The sequence below is a fragment of the Papio anubis genome, chromosome 6 (genome assembly GCF_008728515.1).
Source record: "Papio anubis isolate 15944 chromosome 6, Panubis1.0, whole genome shotgun sequence".
Taxonomy (NCBI): domain Eukaryota; kingdom Metazoa; phylum Chordata; class Mammalia; order Primates; family Cercopithecidae; genus Papio; species Papio anubis.
Window position 1 is genome coordinate 84,807,679 of NC_044981.1, and position 17,959 is coordinate 84,825,637.

General features: G+C 44.6%; 1 protein-coding gene across 15 annotated transcripts in view; it reads left to right on the top strand.

Annotated features, from left to right (window-relative positions):
• ANKRD6 (ankyrin repeat domain 6) overlaps positions 1–17,820 on the top strand; it is a 204,172-nt gene extending 186,352 nt beyond the window's left edge. For 12 of the 15 annotated variants that reach the window (XM_003897904.5, XM_009205657.4, XM_017958104.3 and 9 more), the window contains 8 exons: positions 908–985; positions 4,852–4,956; positions 6,322–6,456; positions 6,782–6,967; positions 7,430–7,582; positions 11,222–11,335; positions 12,754–12,880; positions 14,075–17,820. In XM_003897904.5, the coding sequence (XP_003897953.2) occupies positions 908–985; positions 4,852–4,956; positions 6,322–6,456; positions 6,782–6,967; positions 7,430–7,582; positions 11,222–11,335; positions 12,754–12,880; positions 14,075–14,646 (1,470 nt within the window). In that variant the 3' untranslated portion in view covers positions 14,647–17,820. The remainder of the gene's footprint in view (positions 1–907; positions 986–4,851; positions 4,957–6,321; positions 6,457–6,781; positions 6,968–7,429; positions 7,583–11,221; positions 11,336–12,753; positions 12,881–14,074) is intronic. The other 3 variants (XM_003897905.5, XM_017958106.3, XM_017958109.3) reach the window with 1 other exon arrangement.
• The last annotated feature ends 139 nt before the right edge of the window (positions 17,821–17,959 follow it).

A 17,959-nucleotide genomic window follows, 5' to 3' on the forward strand; every position in this document is an offset into this window, starting at 1 on the left:
TTTCTCTTCCACTTTGCCTGACCTCACTGTTTCCCTTTGCCCCTCCCCCTCTCACTGTGTGTCCTGCAGATCCTAGAGCAGGCACCAGCTCAGATGTGCTTTCTTCTTCGAGGCTGCCCTGAGGTCTCTGTCCTTCCGAATGGTTCAGCAGGGCCTGGAGGGTGCAACAGCTGCTGTGTGGAGGTTTTTTTGAGGGGTGTGGTCTGGAACTGCTGAAGCTGGCACAAGGCTCTTCAGCTTGCTTGGCTCCTGTATCTAGCTCCCGTCTTCCTCCTGCCTTCTCATAGCTCTACCACCAGTACTGGGGGCACAGTTACCTCTTCCGTGATGCCTTGAATATCTTGTTTTGCTGTCAACTCCTGGGTTTTGGCTTCATCTCCTGAGAACCTACATTGTGGCCATAACTCGTAACTGCTTTTCATATTCCACTTCCTGAATCTCTCTGGCCAGCCCTGATCTGCCCCTCCGGTGTCTTCCCACTGTTTTCCAGGGGAGATTCATCACTGGGCTGGGCCTCAGATCCTCTGTGGTGTTTGCCTAACAGAAACGTTCCCCCGGATGCTCCCTGAGTGCTCCCTTCCCTCCCCTCTTTTCCGGGAAGCACTCCTTGGTGGGTGGTGCCCAGGCCTTGGCCTCCTAAAGCACTTCTTGCCCCCTCGGTCTTTCCTTGCCCTCTGGTGTCATATATTTTACTTAGTGTGTCCTCCCGTGTGACCCACCTCCCTCACTGGAGGGTCTGAGGCTGGTGACCAGGGCCACATCACATAGGTGGCCATGTTTTGCCACGTAGGTGCTGGGTGTCACTGGGCATGGAACTGCCTGCTCCTGGCCAGAGGTGTGCCAGCTGGGCAGTGTGCGTGCGGGATCAGCAGCCCTTTCTCACCTGTCCTACTCTGCCTCTCCTCAGGCAGGCCAGACTCCGCTGGAGACTGCCCGCTGCCACAATAACCCGGAAGTTGCTCTTCTCCTTACTAAAGCTCCCCAGGTAGGATTTACTGCCCTTTCCATGGTACTGATTATGTGGGGCTACAAAGTTGTTGGGACTCCTGGTTGCAATCTACTGAAGCCACTTCAAACAAACTTACATAGGGAATGTAACCCGGCAGTGGAGGTGTAGGCATCCATGGGGCCCAGGATGACGGGAGTCAAAGGCTTCAAGTCCAGCTCTTCACGCCTGGGCCGCCTCGTCTTCTCCCTGTGGCTGGATCATTGTCACAGCCAGCTGCCTGGGTCATAACTTCCCAGACACTCAGCCGAGGAAGAAGTTCCAGTGTAAGACATTGCAGGAGAGGGCCATGATTGCAGAGTTTAGGCCAAATGCCCATCCCTGAAGAAGTGGGACAGGGACTTTAAGAAGGGGCTTCCCCAAAGAAAGGCAGGAGGGAGGGGACCATTCTGGGCAGACAGTCGCCTGCCAGAGACAGTTAAGTACAGTCTAGTTTTCTTTCCTCTTTTACTGAATAATGTTATTTTGACCATCATTTAATTCTTTTTAAATGGTGGCTGATACTTTAGTTGATGTTGACATTATCTAAGTAACAATAAAGAAATTTAATAATAATTTATAAGCTATTCATAATTCTAGCCCCCTGAAACAACTGTTTTTGTTTCATCCACAAAATAGATGAAACAGACACATAATTGTTTTATAATTGTGCTTACAATGTATATACCCTTTTGTATTTCTTCCTTTTATCCTATTATAAAACAATGTTCTGCAGTCTTCATAATTATTCATTATAATGGAGGCATAATATTCTTTTTGTTGCTATTAATATTTTATTAAGCCATTTCCTTAATGATGGACATTTAGGTTGTTTCCAGATTGGCACTATTCTGTATTATATTATAGAAAACACTGATTGGCTTTCCATCTTATTCTGCAAGAAGAAGATGAAGTCTCAGGGAGTCAAAGGAAGATTTTGAACACTACCCTGCTGCAAAATAACCCAATACCAGGCCAGGGTTTGGGATGGCCTTTATTTCATCTAAGTTCTTAAAACATGCCTAATATAACTAGTAGTTTCTGGAAATGGTTAAGATTTGTATCTTTTGCAAAATTGATCACCCTCTTGTGCGTGGAGCTGGTCCTTCTCAGTGGTCTCTGAAAGGCCGCAGAGCTCCTGACAAAAGGAAGTCAGTAGGAAAAGCTGCGGGGTTTCCACGTCTAGCAGCTTTTATCGTAAGTGGAATCACATCCATGAATCCTGATAGAAAAATGCTAGTCTCTCATGGATCTAAAAGTATGAAGTGCTGTATAAACATCAGAACCCATCACATTTCTCTGGCAATTTCAGTATGTGGTAATTTAATGGACAGCCAGCCCCACCCTCAGCCATACAAAGATCAAGTCTTATGGGGCTGGAGGGTTCCCTAGGCATAGAAGGATTGACGGATCTTTAATCCACCTGTCATTTGTCTTCCAGAGCCCAAGGATCTTCACTTACAGGGAAAAGAGCCTTACCGTGGACCATTTCCCTGTGCAGTTCTTTTTTGTTTCCACTTAAAAAAAGACTTAAGCAAGTTTCTCCATGCTTACATCGAATAACAAATAAATTGGATGACATGCTATGAAAGTTTTTTTTATGCATAATTGTATATGCTGAGCCTTATTCTCAACACAAACAAGGAACTTTAGGCATAAGATGTTATGCATACTGTTCTCTTGATCTGTGGTTACAGAAATAGCATTAGTGTTTGCTTTGCCTGAAAAGAGAAATCCCCTTGCCTTAGGCCCATAGACGGACATGGATTTTAAATGGGCCACAGCAGTACTAAGAGGGTACTATTTATTTATTTATTTGAGACAGAGTCTTGCTATGTCACTCAGGCTGGAGTGCAGTGGTGCAATCTCAGCTCACTGCAACCTCCATCTCTGGGGTTCAAGTGATTCTCCTGTCTCAACCTCCTGAGTAGCTGGGATTACAGGCATGTGCCACCACACCCAGCTGATTTTTATATTTTTAGTAGAGACAGGGTTTCACCATGTTGGCCAGGCTGGTCTCGATCTCCTGAGCTCAGGTGATCCACCCACCTTGGCCTCCCAAAGTGCTGAGATTACAGGCATGAGCCACTGCACCCAGCTATAGGATACTACTATTGGAGACCTCACAGTCAATATTCCCTCATTTCTGTGGACTGGAAAAAATTAATGACATCCCATTTAGTAGATGGTCTGGTTTGCTAAGAAAGGCTGGAAGTCATGCAAAGTTATTTTCACTGACTAATAATGTGGTGAATGGAGGGAATTTTGCTGATTCTAATTTTGAGTTTGGGTGACCTCTGAGTGTCACTTGTCATTTTGATTGGTGTGGTTTACAAATGCTCTGAAAGTAAATTTTAGGCTGATTCTGGTGCTGTATTAAGAGTCCATACATCAGGTGAGCGATGGGTATAGTCACTTTCTTTCATCATACTTGATTTCCTGGTGAATCTGAATTTAGCTACAGAAATGACTTGGGGAAGTGGTTCTTGGACTTCTTGGTCTAAGGACTCTTTTACATTTTTAACTATTATGGACCAGAGATTGAAGGTTTCCATCAACTCAAAGATCTGTACTCTGTTAAACACCCTCTGCCAGTTAAGCCACCTGAAGGCAGGGAGGGAAGCACCTGACAGTGACTGACAGTCCACTGTGTGCCAGCTGTCTGTTTTTTCTTGGTGAATCCCAATGACTCCTCGTTTTTCTTTCTTTTTCTTTTTTAAAAATAAAGACGAGGCCGGGCGCGGTGGCTCACGCCTGTAGTCCCAGCACTTTGGGAGGCTGAGACAGGCAGATCATGAGGTCAGGAGATTGAGACCATCCTGGCTAACACGGTGAAACCCCATCTCTACTAAAAATACAAAATAAAATTAACCAGACGTGGTGGCAGGCGTCTGTAGTCCCAGCTACTCGGGAGGCCGAGGCAGGAGAATGGTGTGAACCCAGGAGGCGGAGCTTGCAGTGAGCCGAGATCACGCCACTGCACTCCAGCCTGGGAGACAGCGCAAGACTCTGTCTCAAAAAATGATAATAATAAAAATAAAGATGAGCTCTCGCTTTGTCTGCCAGGCTGGTCTTAAACTCCTCTCCTCAAGCAATCCTCCCACCTATGCCTCCCAGAGTGTTGGGCTTATAGGCGTGAGCCACTGCGCCTGACCCATTGTTACATTTGAGAAGACAGAGTGCAGACAGATCAAATCACTTGCCCAAAGACCCTACAGCCAGCGGCTACTGGCTTCAAACTGAGATCTGTTCTGACCCACAGACGTTTTCCTGTGTCCATTCTGTCACTCTGCACTATAAGAGGCAGAGTAAATGCTTCTTTTTGGGGAAGAGATCCCTGTCCTGTGGTTGGTACTATGGCTCATAGATACACCTTAATAATAGTTTGAATCAAATTGATGTGACTTGGACACAGTTTGGCCAAGGGAACATCTGGGCTAGCTCAGGTCCAGTGTACCAAGATGGAGAGTGAGGCTGTGCCTCGCACGGGGCTGCTCTGCTGCGTCTCACAACTCCAGGAGATGCCATCCATATCCTAGTTTATGTGAATGGCACTCCCTGGAGCACAGCCTCTGTGCGTGGATTGGCAGTCCCGGCCCGGCATCAGTGTCTATAGATATTAGCATCATAGACTCTGAGCTTCTTGAGGTCAGGGATAATATCCTACCTGTCTCCGCGTCCCTGTAGTGCCCAGGACAAGACCTAGGAAGTTGGTAGGTGGTCAGAGGTGCTTGCTTGATGTGCGCACCTGCTCTCACCCTCTAGGCTGTAAATTCTGTTAGGTCAGAGCCCCGGTCCAAGGAGAATTCTCTCACACGGATGCTGCGCACACCAGTGGTTGTAACAATGCCGTTTGCCTCCTTCAGGTCTTGCGCTTCAGTCGTGGGCGAAGCCTGAGGAAAAAGAGAGAGAGGCTCAAGGAAGAGAGGAGAGCCCAGTCTGTGCCAAGAGATGAGGTGGCCCAAAGCAAGGTGGGGGGCAGTCCTCCCGCCGTCCCCACATCCGCCTGTGCTCAGAGGGTGGGAAACTATCTCCTTGCTTCGGCCAGGTTTACCTGGTGGCTGCCAGGCCCTCTCTGCCTCTCCTCCTTGCTGGAGCTCTTCAAACTGTTGCCAGTCTTTTTCTCTTTGGCTTCACATCCTCCATTCCCCAAGGTTTCAGGCCATGTGCCTCCGTGTGCGCTGCCCATTACCCATCCAGTATGCATTGGGGGCACACTTACCAGCCCAGGTATCTGTGGCCTTTGCCCACGCCCTGTGGGCAGTACTGCTTCTCTAACACTGTGTCCAGATTGTGTAGGACAGTGGCTCTCAAAATGTGGTGTCCAGTGTGTCACCTGGGGCCTTATTAGAAATGATCATTCTTGGGCCTCACCTCAAACCCACGGGATCAGAAACTCGGGTGGGGCCCAGCAATCTGTGTTGGAACAAGCCCTCCAGGGCACTCTCATGTGGACTAACATTTGAGAGCCACTGGTATAGGCCACTTCCATTTAGGGAAAGGACCAAGGCTATGCTAGCCTGTATGGCTCCCTTATATGAATTAGAAAATATGCCCCCCAGGCAGACCCACTGTGCACAGGGCACGCATGGTAAGCAGAGCCTGAGCTGATTTCAACTCCTCTTGCCCCACACCGCCACCTCAGCTAGGTGCCCTTGTGCCTTGTAGCCCTGGAATAAACCATGCCTTTAAGTTCAATCAGGAGGAAGAAGCCTGGGATATAGAGACAGCTTTTGGCACAGAAAATGTTATCACCAAGTACTTGCTCTTCTATCTGCTATTTCAGAATCCTCTCATCAGTTTCCAGGGTTAAGGCATTGCAACTCTGATTAACTTCCTAGGTGTGAATTGTACATATTCAGTTGTGAACATTCTCACAAGGACCAGAAATATGATATTTTTTCATTTCAAAGGATTCTTACTCTTTGCCATGAATTTTGTTGGTGGGGTTGGAGGTGGTGGGTGGGGGGCGGCATCCAAGGTCAAAGAATGAGTGAGTTATGTTTTGTTGAAATGTAAACGACCAAAAATCTCGAATGTTGAGGTGTTTTGTGTCGGGTAGGTTCCTGGTGTTCTACAGCATCGAATTAGACCCAGGAATATATTTAGCTTAGGACCTAATAAATACAATAAAAGCCAAATTGTTCAACCAACCAGGAAAAGCATTCTATGTTAAGACCACCAAGCAGTGTTTCCTGTGTCTGAAATCTATGGCATCTGCAAAGGTTCCCGTGGGTCCCTTACTATATGGAATCTTGCAAAGAAAATTTGATCCTATTAGTGAAAAAGGCCAAGGCAGCAAACACAATAGGTCTCTGGGTTTTTTCCTACTGTAGGGCAGTGTCTCAGCAGGAGACACCCCCAGCAGTGAACAAGCTGTGGCCAGAAAAGAAGAAGCCAGAGAAGAGTTCCTGTCAGCCTCCCCAGAACCCAGAGCAAAGGACAACAGGAGGAGAAAGTCAAGGCCCAAGGTCAGGAGACAGAGAAAGCAGCCCAGGGGGTGGCTGGGAGGCAGGGTGGCACGGGTCCTGGCAGAGTGTCGTGCCCGTCAGCTAAAAAGTCCCCTCACTTGGCTGGCTGGTTTGGAGCCAGAGCACAGAAATTAAATCTGGCTAACATCAGACACAAGGTGAATGTGCTGATATATTTCTTTTGACATATGTGGCTTGGAGTAGAACACCATGAGGTGAAACAGTGGGGCTCTTTGCCCAAATGGGGTGACATGGGCGCCACTGACTGGTGTCAGTCTTGCAAAAGTCAAAGCATTCAGGGGTGTTGTCTCTTCCTCTCCCACAGGTATCAGCATTTTCTGACCCCACCCCACCAGCCGACCAACAGCCTGGACACCAGAAGAACCTGCATGCTCATAATCACCCTAAAAAGAGGAACAGGCATCGGTGTTCATCCCCGCCCCCACCCCATGAGTTCAGGGCATACCAGCTCTACACATTGTACCGGGGCAAGGATGGGAAAGTGATGCAGGTACCTGCTAAGCACTGTCAGGAGAAGGGAACATAGGCCTTCAGCAAGGGTTTTTGTTTAACGGCATTCCTGGGGGCTGATAGCCACTTTAGGCATTGACTTAGTTAAGCACAAGCTTTGAAGGTAAGCCAAATGGCCTTCCCACCTGCACGGTGCAGATCCACTCCTGCTGCTAAGGCCAAGGCAGACGGAGGTGTGTGGGTAGCTGCAGAGCTTGCTGCACCATCCTCAGGTGACTAGGTATCTTGAGGCCCCAGGGTATATAAAAGCACCTGAGGAGAGGGACCGTATCTTACCCTCTGAATCTTCTTCCCCAAAGCTTCGCCTATAAGATATTTCAAAGTTACGACAAGGATGAGCCTATCTCTTCCATCATCTCTATCCTCTGGTATACTGCCTGGCACACGGTGGGTGCTCAAAACATACTTGTTGAAGGAATGAACTTTTTTGTTTCTCTCTTAGGCACCAATAAATGGTTGTCGATGTGAACCTCTAATCAACAAGCTGGAGAATCAGTTGGAGGCTACTGTGGAGGAGATAAAAGCAGAGCTGGGATCGGTTCAGGACAAAATGAATACAAAGCTGGGGCAGATGGAGAATAAGACCCAGCACCAAGTATGTCCTAAGGCCCAGCTTCCTAACTGCAAGGTGTTCTGGCGGAACATGAACTCAGGAGCCGACTTTGACTTCAGCACACCCTTCTACCCTGGGATGTCCAATGGGCTGTCAGGGAAGAGGCCTGCTTCTGCTTATGTGATTTTGTTAAAGCACATTTAGTTCAACTTTTTAAAGAACATGTTTAAATTGCCTCTTATTATAAAAATAAGATAGCCCCATTACAGAGCATTTTTAGAAATATGAAAATTAGGAAAATAAGTCACCTATAAGCCCACTGTGCCGAAAAGCACTATTAATATTTGGGTTTAAGCTGGGAATGATGGCTCACATCTGTCATGCCAGCACTTTGGGAAGCTAATGTGGGCAGGTCACTTGAGGTCAGGAGTTCAAAACCAGGCTGGCAAAAAAAAAAAAAAAAAAAAGACAAAAAAAAAATAAGCGCAACTCCCCTTAAAGCATGGCCAGGCGCGATGGCTCAAGCCTGTAATCCCAGCACTTTGGGAGGCCGAGACGGGTGGATCACGAGGTCAGGAGATCAAGACCATCCTGGTTAACACTGTGAAACCCCATCTCTACTAAGAAATACAAAAAACTAGCCAGGTGAGGTGGCGGGTGCCTGTAGTCCCAGCTACTCCGGAGGCTGAGGCAGGAGAACGGCGTAAACCCGGGAGGCGGAGCTTGCAGTGAGCTGAGATCTGGCCACTGCACTCCAGCCTGGGCGACAGAGCCAGACTCCGCCTCAAAAAAAACAAAAAACAAAAACAACAACAAAAAAAACAAAAACAAAACAAAACAAAAAAAACAAAACCAGGCTGGCCAACATGGTGAAACCCTGCCTCTTCTAAAAATACAAAAATTGGCCTGCTGTGGTGGCTCACACCTGTAATCTCAGCTACTCGGGAGGCTGAGGCACAAGAATTGCTTGAACCTGGGAGGTGGAGGTTGCAGTGAGCAGAGATCGTGCCACTGCACCCCAATCCTGGGCGACAGAGTAAGACTCTGTCTAGAAAAAAAAAAAAAAAAATTGGGGTTTATCTTCTTTAAGTCTTTTTCTATGTCAGTCTTTCTATTTGTCAATTTTTGCTACACTCCTTTCCCACTACATATAAAATTAGAATAATTGTGTTTTTTTCTTTTCCCAACTTTTTATTTTAAAAGTTCTCAAACATACAGAAAAGTTCACAGAATAATGGAATGAATGCTTGCATATAATCCCTGCAGTCAGCCAGTTAATATGTTGCTATATTTGCCTTATCTCTCTGACACATATTTTTCTTAATTCTTGAACTATTTCAGATTTAGTTGCAGACTGTCCTGACGGGGCATCTCTAAATATTTCAGAATGTTTAGAATAAGAATAACACTTTCAACTTCATAACAATATTGCTTTCACACCTGAGAAAATGTTATCCAGTCCATATTCAGATTTTCTCGGTTTTCCTAAAATAGTATTTATTACAGCTTTTTTTTTTAATCTTTTTTGAGATGGGGTCTGCCTCCATCACCCAGGCTAGAGTGCAGTGTGGCAATCTCAGCTCACTACAGCCTCTACCTTATGGGTTCAAGTGATTCTACCACCTCAGCCTGCTGAGTAGCTGGGACTAAGGCGGACACCACCATGGCCACCTAATTTTTGTTATTTTCTTGGTAGAGACGGGGTTTCACCATGTTGGCTAGGCTGGTGTCAAACTCCTGGGCTCCAGCGACCCGCCTACCTCGGCCTCCCGAAGTGCTGGGATTTTAGGTGTGATCCACCATGCCCGCCTATTTTTTTTTTTTTTTTAAAGTTTTTGCTAAATTGATTAAGGACATCTTACTGTTTAAGTTTTATTTCCCTGTTTACTGGTAAGATTAAACATTTTTTTTTTTTTTTTTTTTTTTTTAGGCGGAGTCTGGCTCTCTTGCCTAGGCTGGAGTGCAGTGGCCAGATCTCAGCTCACTGCCAGCTCTGCCTCCTGGGTTTACGCCATTCTCCTGCCTCAGCCTCCCGAGTAGCTGGGACTACAGGCGCCCGCCACCTCGCCCAGCTAGTTTTTTGTATTTTTTAGTAGAGACGGGATTTCACCATGTTAGCCAGGATGGTCTGAATCTCCTGACCTCGTGATCCGCCCGTCTCGGCCTCCCAAAGTGCTGGGATTACAGGCTTGAGCCACCGCGCCCGGCCAAGATTAAACATTTTTAAGGCTTATTTGCTATTTGCATTTTATAGAAAGGCCATTTAAAAAATATTTTGTTAGGGCAATAATAGATTAGTGCAGACTGTGTATAAAAACCCTGCTTGGCCTAGCCTAAGCTGAAGGAGGAATGAGAGATGAAGGTTGGGAAACCTCAAGGGCCTCGCTTCAGTTCAAGGGAGTGACAGATTGGGGTATAGAATCTTCGTCCTCCTTCCAAATCGCTGAGAAAGGACCCTGGCCCCCTTGGGTCAGATGCTTATACCTGAGCCAGTCAGTGTGACCTGTGAACAAAGCCATGTATACCTACCTATGGCTGCTCTTGAGAACAGCCACCTGGAGGAAGCAGTGAAAGGAGTGGGGAGAATAGGCCAATCCTGGAGAGCAGGAGGAGCACAGTTCACAGGAAAACATGGACTGAAGAGGAAAACAGAAGGTGCTCACCACGTCTCCAGAACTGATGTTTCTTTCAATGTTTTGAACATCTGGGTGTGGAATGCCACACGTGTTCCTGACAGGAGGGGAGCTCACCAGTGGGCCTTCGCGGATTGGCTCTTCCTAAACATAGTTCCTTTCATTCTTTGGTGCTTGTCAAAGCAGTGAAAGTTTGGCCCTCCTAGGTGTGGGGGATCCCACAGGAAATGCCAAGATGAAGGGGACTTCAGAAGGAAATGTGATTAAAAAGTGACAACTGCTTGTTCTCTGAAGCAATCCTTTAAGTTCCTTCTACACTCTTCTTACATACTTTAGCTACTTCCAATGAAGCACCAAAAATATTTGCTCACTGGAAAAGCTGGGTAAAAGCTCCTTTTACTGCCTTGTAGGCAACCACTAACATTTTTTAAAGTGGGGGTTGGGGAAGAGAAAATCTCCATACTTTGAGTTGTAGTTTTTCCTTACAGTAGTCTGGGAAATAATGTTTTAAGGCCTACAAGGCCTGCATGGGCTCAGGTTGTGTATTTACTAGATATTCAGAGTTTCTTTTTTTTTTTTTTTTTTTTTCTGACTCACTGCAAACTCTGCCTTCCAGGTTCAAATGATTCTCCTGCCTCATCCTCCCAAGTAGCTGGGACTACAGGCATGTGCCACCACACCCAGCTAATTTTTGTATTTTTAGTAGAGACGGGGTTTCGCCATGTTGGCCAGGCTGGTCTCAAACTCCTGCCCTCAGGTGGTGGGAGTATGGCCCACCATGCCTGGCCTGTATATTCATAGTCCTTATACCTCTTAAACTTTAACAAATGAGATTTTTTTAAAAAAAAGAAACATTGGCCTCATAGAAGCATGCTCAAGAATTCTGAAAAAGTTCCATGGTCCTATATGCAAATGGAATCGGATAAGGGGTTGAAGTTTGCGTGCAGGGGCTCCTACTTGGTTCCCTGAGCCCCTCTGCAGGAGCTGAGAAACCAGGGCTCACTCTGAGATCATCTCAGTCTTGCACTCTGCTCCCCTTGACTCCTAGATGCGTGTTTTGGACAAGCTGATGGTTGAGCGACTCTCTGCAGAGAGGACAGAGTGCCTGAACCGCCTGCAACAGCACTCAGACGCGGAGAAGCATGAAGGGGAGAAACGGCAGGTAGGAACCAGCATCTGCCAGTCATTATGATTTACCACACAGGCCCACTGAGCTCAGACAGGCCTGCCACTGAAAATTCGGAGGCTGAGATTCCCTAAGAGCTTTTGCATTATGTAGTGTATCATTTTTTATAATACTGAAATGAGGTTAATAGAAAAGAACCCATAGTTCTGTTTATGTCCATGACTGAATATGCTGGCCACAGATGAAGACCGAACATGCTGGGGAAGATGCCATTTCTGTCCCGAACTCATTCCATGTATTGTGCATTTGTTAGGCCATTATAGTTTTAGAACAAGACAGTTTCTACCCTCAGGGAGTTTACTGTCTCACCAAGATAATAGACATGGAATGGGTACAGTGGGTGTGTGAGAACTCAGGCTTTGTAAGCAACCAGAAGTACTTGGTTTGGAAGATTTGGGTGGTTTTGGGTGGTTGAGTTTAAGGTGGCTCTAAGTCACTTAATGAAGATTGTAGACAGCTCTGCTTGGGTGCCTGCTGTGGCCTATAGGAGGGTGGCTTAGTCTGTCTGTGTTGCTATAAAGGAGTACCAGAGGCTGGGTAATATACAAAGAAGATAGTTCTGTGGCTGATGGTTCTGCAGGCTGTACAAGAAGCATGGTGCCAGCATCTGCATCTGGTGAGGGCCTCAGGAAGCTTCCACTCATGGTAGAAGGTAAAGGGGAGCTGGTGTGCACAGATCACCTAGCAAGACAAGAGGCAAGAGAGACACGAGGGAGGTGCCAGGCTCTTTTAAGCAACTAGCTCTTTCAAAAAGTAATAGAGTGGCCAGGTGCAGTGGCTCATGCCTGTAATCCCAGCACTTTGGGAAGCCAAGGTGGGCGGATCACGAGGTCAGGAGATTGAGACCACTCTGGCGAACACAGTGAAACCCCACCTCTACTAAAGATACAAAAAAACTAGCTGGGCGTGGTGGCAGGCGCCTGTAGTCCCAGCTACTTGGGAGGCTGAGGCAAGAGAATGGCGTGAACCCGGGAGGCAGAGCTTGCAGTGAGCCAAGATTCTGCCACTGCACTCCAGCCTGAGCGACAGAGCAAGACTCCGTCTCAAAAATATAAAAAATAAAAAAATAGAAAATAAACTAACAGAGCAAGAACTCACTAACTGTGAGGATGGTACCAAGCCAGTCATGAGGCATTCACCTTCTTGACCCAACCCCTCCCATGAGGCCCCACCTCCAGCACTGGGGATCAAATTTCAACGTGAGATTTGGAGGGCTCAAATATCCAAACCATAGCAGTGGGCAAGCCATAACTTTTGGGTTAGATGGTATCCTCAACTGTTATAACTGAAAAGTCCATCCTTGATGCTTTAATTCATAAACCATGTATCAAATTCACTTGATTCTTCTGTTACTTATTTGTGGGTTTTTTGTTTTTTGTTTGTTTGTTTTTTAGATCTCCTTGGTGGATGAATTAAAAACTTGGTGCATGTTAAAGATTCAGAATCTGGAGCAGAAGCTTTCTGGAGATTCTAGGGCCTGCAGAGCTAAATCCACACCATCTACTTGCGAGTCCTCTACAGGTAACCCACATACAGAGAGCCCTTTGGTCCAAAAGGAACACGACCAGCAGCTCCTGTTCTCTCCTGCACTGAAAGGCAGAGTCCGTAGGATGCAGCTGCGGGAAACACTGGATGGTCGAGCGCACCCTGTAGGGGCAAGGACTGTATTTGCTCATAACCGTATACTCAGTTGCTATATAGTAATGAAGCACTCATTTATGTGCTTAAACTTATTTGAATAAAGGAATTAAAGAATTGTTGATTGGTGATAACATTGCTTTGAGTACGGTGTTGATGGTATCAGAGTGGACCCCAAAGATGAGAGGTGATGAAGAGCCATCAGTCTCCTCAGCAGGGCTCTTCCTCCCTTGCCTTTTGTGCCTTTTACCTCTTTCTTCTCTTTGATCTACCTTTTACTTTTGTCCAACTATGCAAATCCTCATTAAACAGTAGTTCTTACATCGAACTTGCCCCGGTGCTAGATAGGAATTGCTGCAAGCAAACCATCTTTACATTAGCCACAGTGATTATACTCAATAATGACAATTTTGAGGACATGCAGAGCCTGGGTAACTAGGCCTCAGTGGGGGATTTTGATGTAAGTGTTTTGTGTTGCCACAGGCCATCTCTGGAACTGTGTTTTCATCTTTGTGCCAACAACATGGGGAAACATCCCAGGAAAATGTTTTATGCTAGGACTACTCTTGGAGCTTGTCCTGGAGCTCTGGGTGTGGAAAATGGGGCCTCCTTTCCTAATTGGAGCTTGGGTCAAGCAATTAGTACACTGGTAGGGAATAGGCCCAGACATTAGAGAATGGAAATACATATTCTCATAGATAAATGTCCAAATCTACTTTGCGATACTTGGTGAGCGGCATCATCCTTAGGCATCAGGAAACAGGACCAGAGCCTTCTCAGGTAGATTGAGGCAGGCTGAAGGAAAAGCTAGCAACTTTTTTGGCTTAAATGGTACCAGTGTGGCTAACACAGAATCCATGAAAGCTCTGACAAGCCAAAGTGATCATCAGAGGAGACAAAGTGGGAGGGAAGAACAGAAAGGTGAGAAAAGGCTCAGAGGAGACGTTACACATGGTGTGTGGTGATGGAGAAGACTGGTGATTTACAGCATCCTTAAGACTCTCACATACCGACCCGCAGCCATATGACTGTGTGAATGTGGATTTGCCCTCATGTTTGTTTTCCTTCTGAAACCAGGTGTGGATCAATCAGTGGTGACTGCAGGTCCAGCAGCAGCTTCTGACAGCTCCCCTCCAGTGGTTAGGCCCAAAGAAAAGGCCCTCAACTCCACTGCTACCCAGAGACTGCAACAGGAGCTGTCGTCTTCTGACTGTACAGGCTCCCGACTGAGGAACGTCAAGGTCCAGACAGCCTTGCTACCCATGAATGAGGCAGCCAGATCTGATCACCAGGCTGGGCCCTGCGTCAACAGAGGCACTCAAACTAAGAAGTCGGGGAAGAGTGGGCCAACAAGGCATCGTGCCCAGCAACCCACAGCCAGCAGCACCTGTGGGCAGCCGCCACCAGCAGCAGGCGGCGAGCAGACTGGCCCTCACATTCGGGACACCTCCCAAGCTCTGGAGCTTACCCAGTATTTTTTTGAGGCTGTTTCTACCCAGATGGAAAAGTGGTATGAAAGGAAGATTGAAGAAGCACGCAGCCAAGCCAATCAGAAAGCCCAGCAAGACAAGGCTACATTGAAGGAACACATTAAAAGTTTAGAAGAGGAACTTGCCAAACTAAGGACTAGGGTGCAGAAGGAAAATTAGCACCAATAAAGAGGAAACACGAAAGGATTCTTGAAGATTTCGTTTTGCAACTGCATAATAGCTATGCCCAAGGAGTCATCTATTGTATATATTGCAGATTGGCCTTTTTAAAGAAAAATCACTAATTCTACAATGTGCCAGGTACATGTTTCCTATGCCCGGAAGTTATGAAGACCTCAACAATTAAACTGAAACCAGGGGAAGCTTGCTTAGTTTTGGGTTTCATTATAAACTCTTAGCCTTAGTCCAGGTTAATCTGAAGTTTGAAAGCTCAGATTAAGCAAGCCATGCCAGGAAACTGGATGATGTGTAAGCCTAGACTCTAAAAATCAAGATGTGTGAAATAATGTAAGTCAAAAGCAAGAAAAACTTAATCCCGTCTGAACTCAAGTAGTCATTCATATAAATTTGAACACACCTGCTGTGCCTAGACAAGTGTCTTTCTGTAAGAGAGCTGTCACTCTGAGACGTGCCAAATAAACCCTGTTTCTCAAATGTGTAATTCTCCAACTGTTGACATTTTAATCCATGAAAAGTTACTAGATTTTTGAGGAGAAATATTTTCATGATGTCACAAGATCCAGTATATCTTATGATAAAATTTATTGAAAAGTCAGTTTATTTAAATAATGAATAATTGGCTAACAACTCTGGAAACAATGAGATCAAATGAGAAAGATTCAAATTGTTTGATATTTTCTGTATTTTCAGTCAAAAAATCAGTTATAGTGATTTTAAAGCAGATTAATGGAAAAAACATTCATGTAACAATTACCTGAAGATTTATAACCTATTCTTAAACCCAATTATATCAGAATACCTTTCTGAATTTGAGATTATTGCTCTACATTTTATAAAGTATAAGGCTATTTTTCGAAAGTATTTCATTTTGAATTGTCATTAAAGAACCTCAAAAGCTTTCTACTGCTTTGCAGTGACTATGTCAAGGCAAAATATTCAATAACTCAACTTAGGCCCCACTGTTCCCCAGCTTCATGGAGGCCTGAAGACTTTACTTTGCTCCATAATGAAATATAAACACAGAAACAAAGTTGTACAAGTAGCTTGGATATGTTGAAACTTTGGACAAGCTTCTTGTGCTTTGGAATATGGGATTTATATTCATCTCCTCAATATCCCATGTATGCATAGAAACTTCAATTCTATTTCTGTAGACACAGGAACCTAGTGACTATTGAATGTAATTGTGAATACAATGCTGCTCGTTGAGCCAAAGAGAAGAAATGACGTATTAACATGGGGACACCAAGAAAAACAAAGTATGCTTTTATTCCCTTTGTCGAGCTCACAGTTTTGGGTTTTGGTTTTTTTTTTATATAATGACAATCCATAGATACAGACATTCCTAAAAGAAAAAATATATAATTCAGTACATATATGTCACTGTTACAGACCTGAATATGGAATGAATTTGATGTTTTTGTTTGATTTTGTTGAGATAGGGTCTTCCTCTGTCACCCAGACTGGAGTGCAGTGGCATGATCACACCTCACTGCAGCCTTGGCCTCTCAGGCTCAAGTGATCCTCCTGCTTCAACCTCGCAAGTAGCTGGGACTACAGGCGTGTGCCACCAGTCCCGGTTAATTTTTTGTAGATATGGGGTCTCAATATATTGCCCAGGCTGAAGTTGATGTTATTTCAAGTTGATTTTCTTGTGTTTGAGAGCTTGTCTTGTTCTCAACTACTACGCAGGTAGACAGTCTTCCCCCAGAGACTCACTAGATTGCAATATAGAGGCACTCTCTCATTTCCCTATTGTTCCTAATACAGAATTGTAGAGCTGGAGAGTACCTTCAGTTTTCTAAATCTATTCTCAAACAGGGTATCACTAACCTCTTTAGAATCATTCCTCAGTATACATATCAATTTATTGAGAACTGCCTAATACTCAAAAGAAATGAAATCCCGAGTTCAGTAAGCTGTGTTCCAAGCCACAATTATTTTCACTTACCAAAATATCTCCTGTTACCTCAAGGTATCCTTGTTGAGGAATGCTGAAAACTAAATTTTAAGTATAAAGTCTAGACCATAGAGTGCTTTGGTGGGAGTATTTTGATTATATACCTCCTGCCTATCAGAAGCAGGCAGCTAATATTGTGAACTGAGTATTTTTGTCAAAAGTCACAGGGAAGAGACTACAGAAGAATGAGAAAGGTCAAATGGACCTAGTGTGGCTGACCACATGGATCTTGTCTCTTGGAGGTCTGTTGTAGAAGAGAAAACACATAGAGGTGAAGACACAGAACAGGCTCAGTCAGCATCCTTACCCAGAGATGGCAACATCTATTAAGACCAATGCAATACCTTTTCATCTTCAACAAATGTTGTTTCGTCTGTTTTTGATCCTTGGTATTGTCAAAAACTTAGCTGCAGGTCCAGTGTATATTTTTCCTTATTTTTCCCTTTTAGCTATCTGCTAAAATGAGTAAATGCCACAACTGTACTTTTCCAAAGAAACAGAACTATTGACAATTTATAGCCCGTCATGCAGGTCATGTTTCAAATCAAGGCTGAAATTTTCAACAGCTATGGGAAAAACTAATGTAAAACAGAAACATTGTACAATATTAGTGTTTTTTAAAAGAAACTGTTAGTGCATTATTGAGTATACTAAATATCTGTGAAAGATTAAATGTATTAGTTCTAATCTTACTTTTGATTTCGGAAGCCCAAAATAAAGGAAGTGTTATTTTCATGGTTATGCCTTGTTTGTGGAGTCAAGTGTTGATATACTTGAGGCATATTATGTCTTCTAATTAATATTTTTATCACCTTGAATTTGTGTCTCTTCCAAACATTAAACTTTAACATACTATGGATCTTAAATTCCATATTAAAAAAATGAAAGTGTGAATACTTTGTTTAGCTTACATTTTAATTTATTGTGGTTGACCACATTTTATGGCTCCTGAGTGCCTTCACCCAGCTACATGTTACCCTGTATCTATAAAAGTGTAAATTAGAGTAAATACATTGGCTGTAAAGTCACGATCAGTTGCTCTCCACCAAAAGCAAAACAAAACTGCTGAAATGTGGCAAGGTTTCTCAGTGCAAGCTTAAATGTTTAAACTGTTGACCATTTGGAAAATACTGGACAAAGGGGAAAGACAAAACATCATTTGCAATAAAGGTTATGCAAGGCAAGGCGTTATACTTTTTGACTAAGTTATTCTTAAAAGTTAAATGCAGTTCTTCTTTGAAGTCTGGATTATAAGTCAATCAAAGACAAAACCAGTTTGAAAAACGTTTTGTATTCTACAATACCTTTTATGAGTAAGAGTACAATATACAT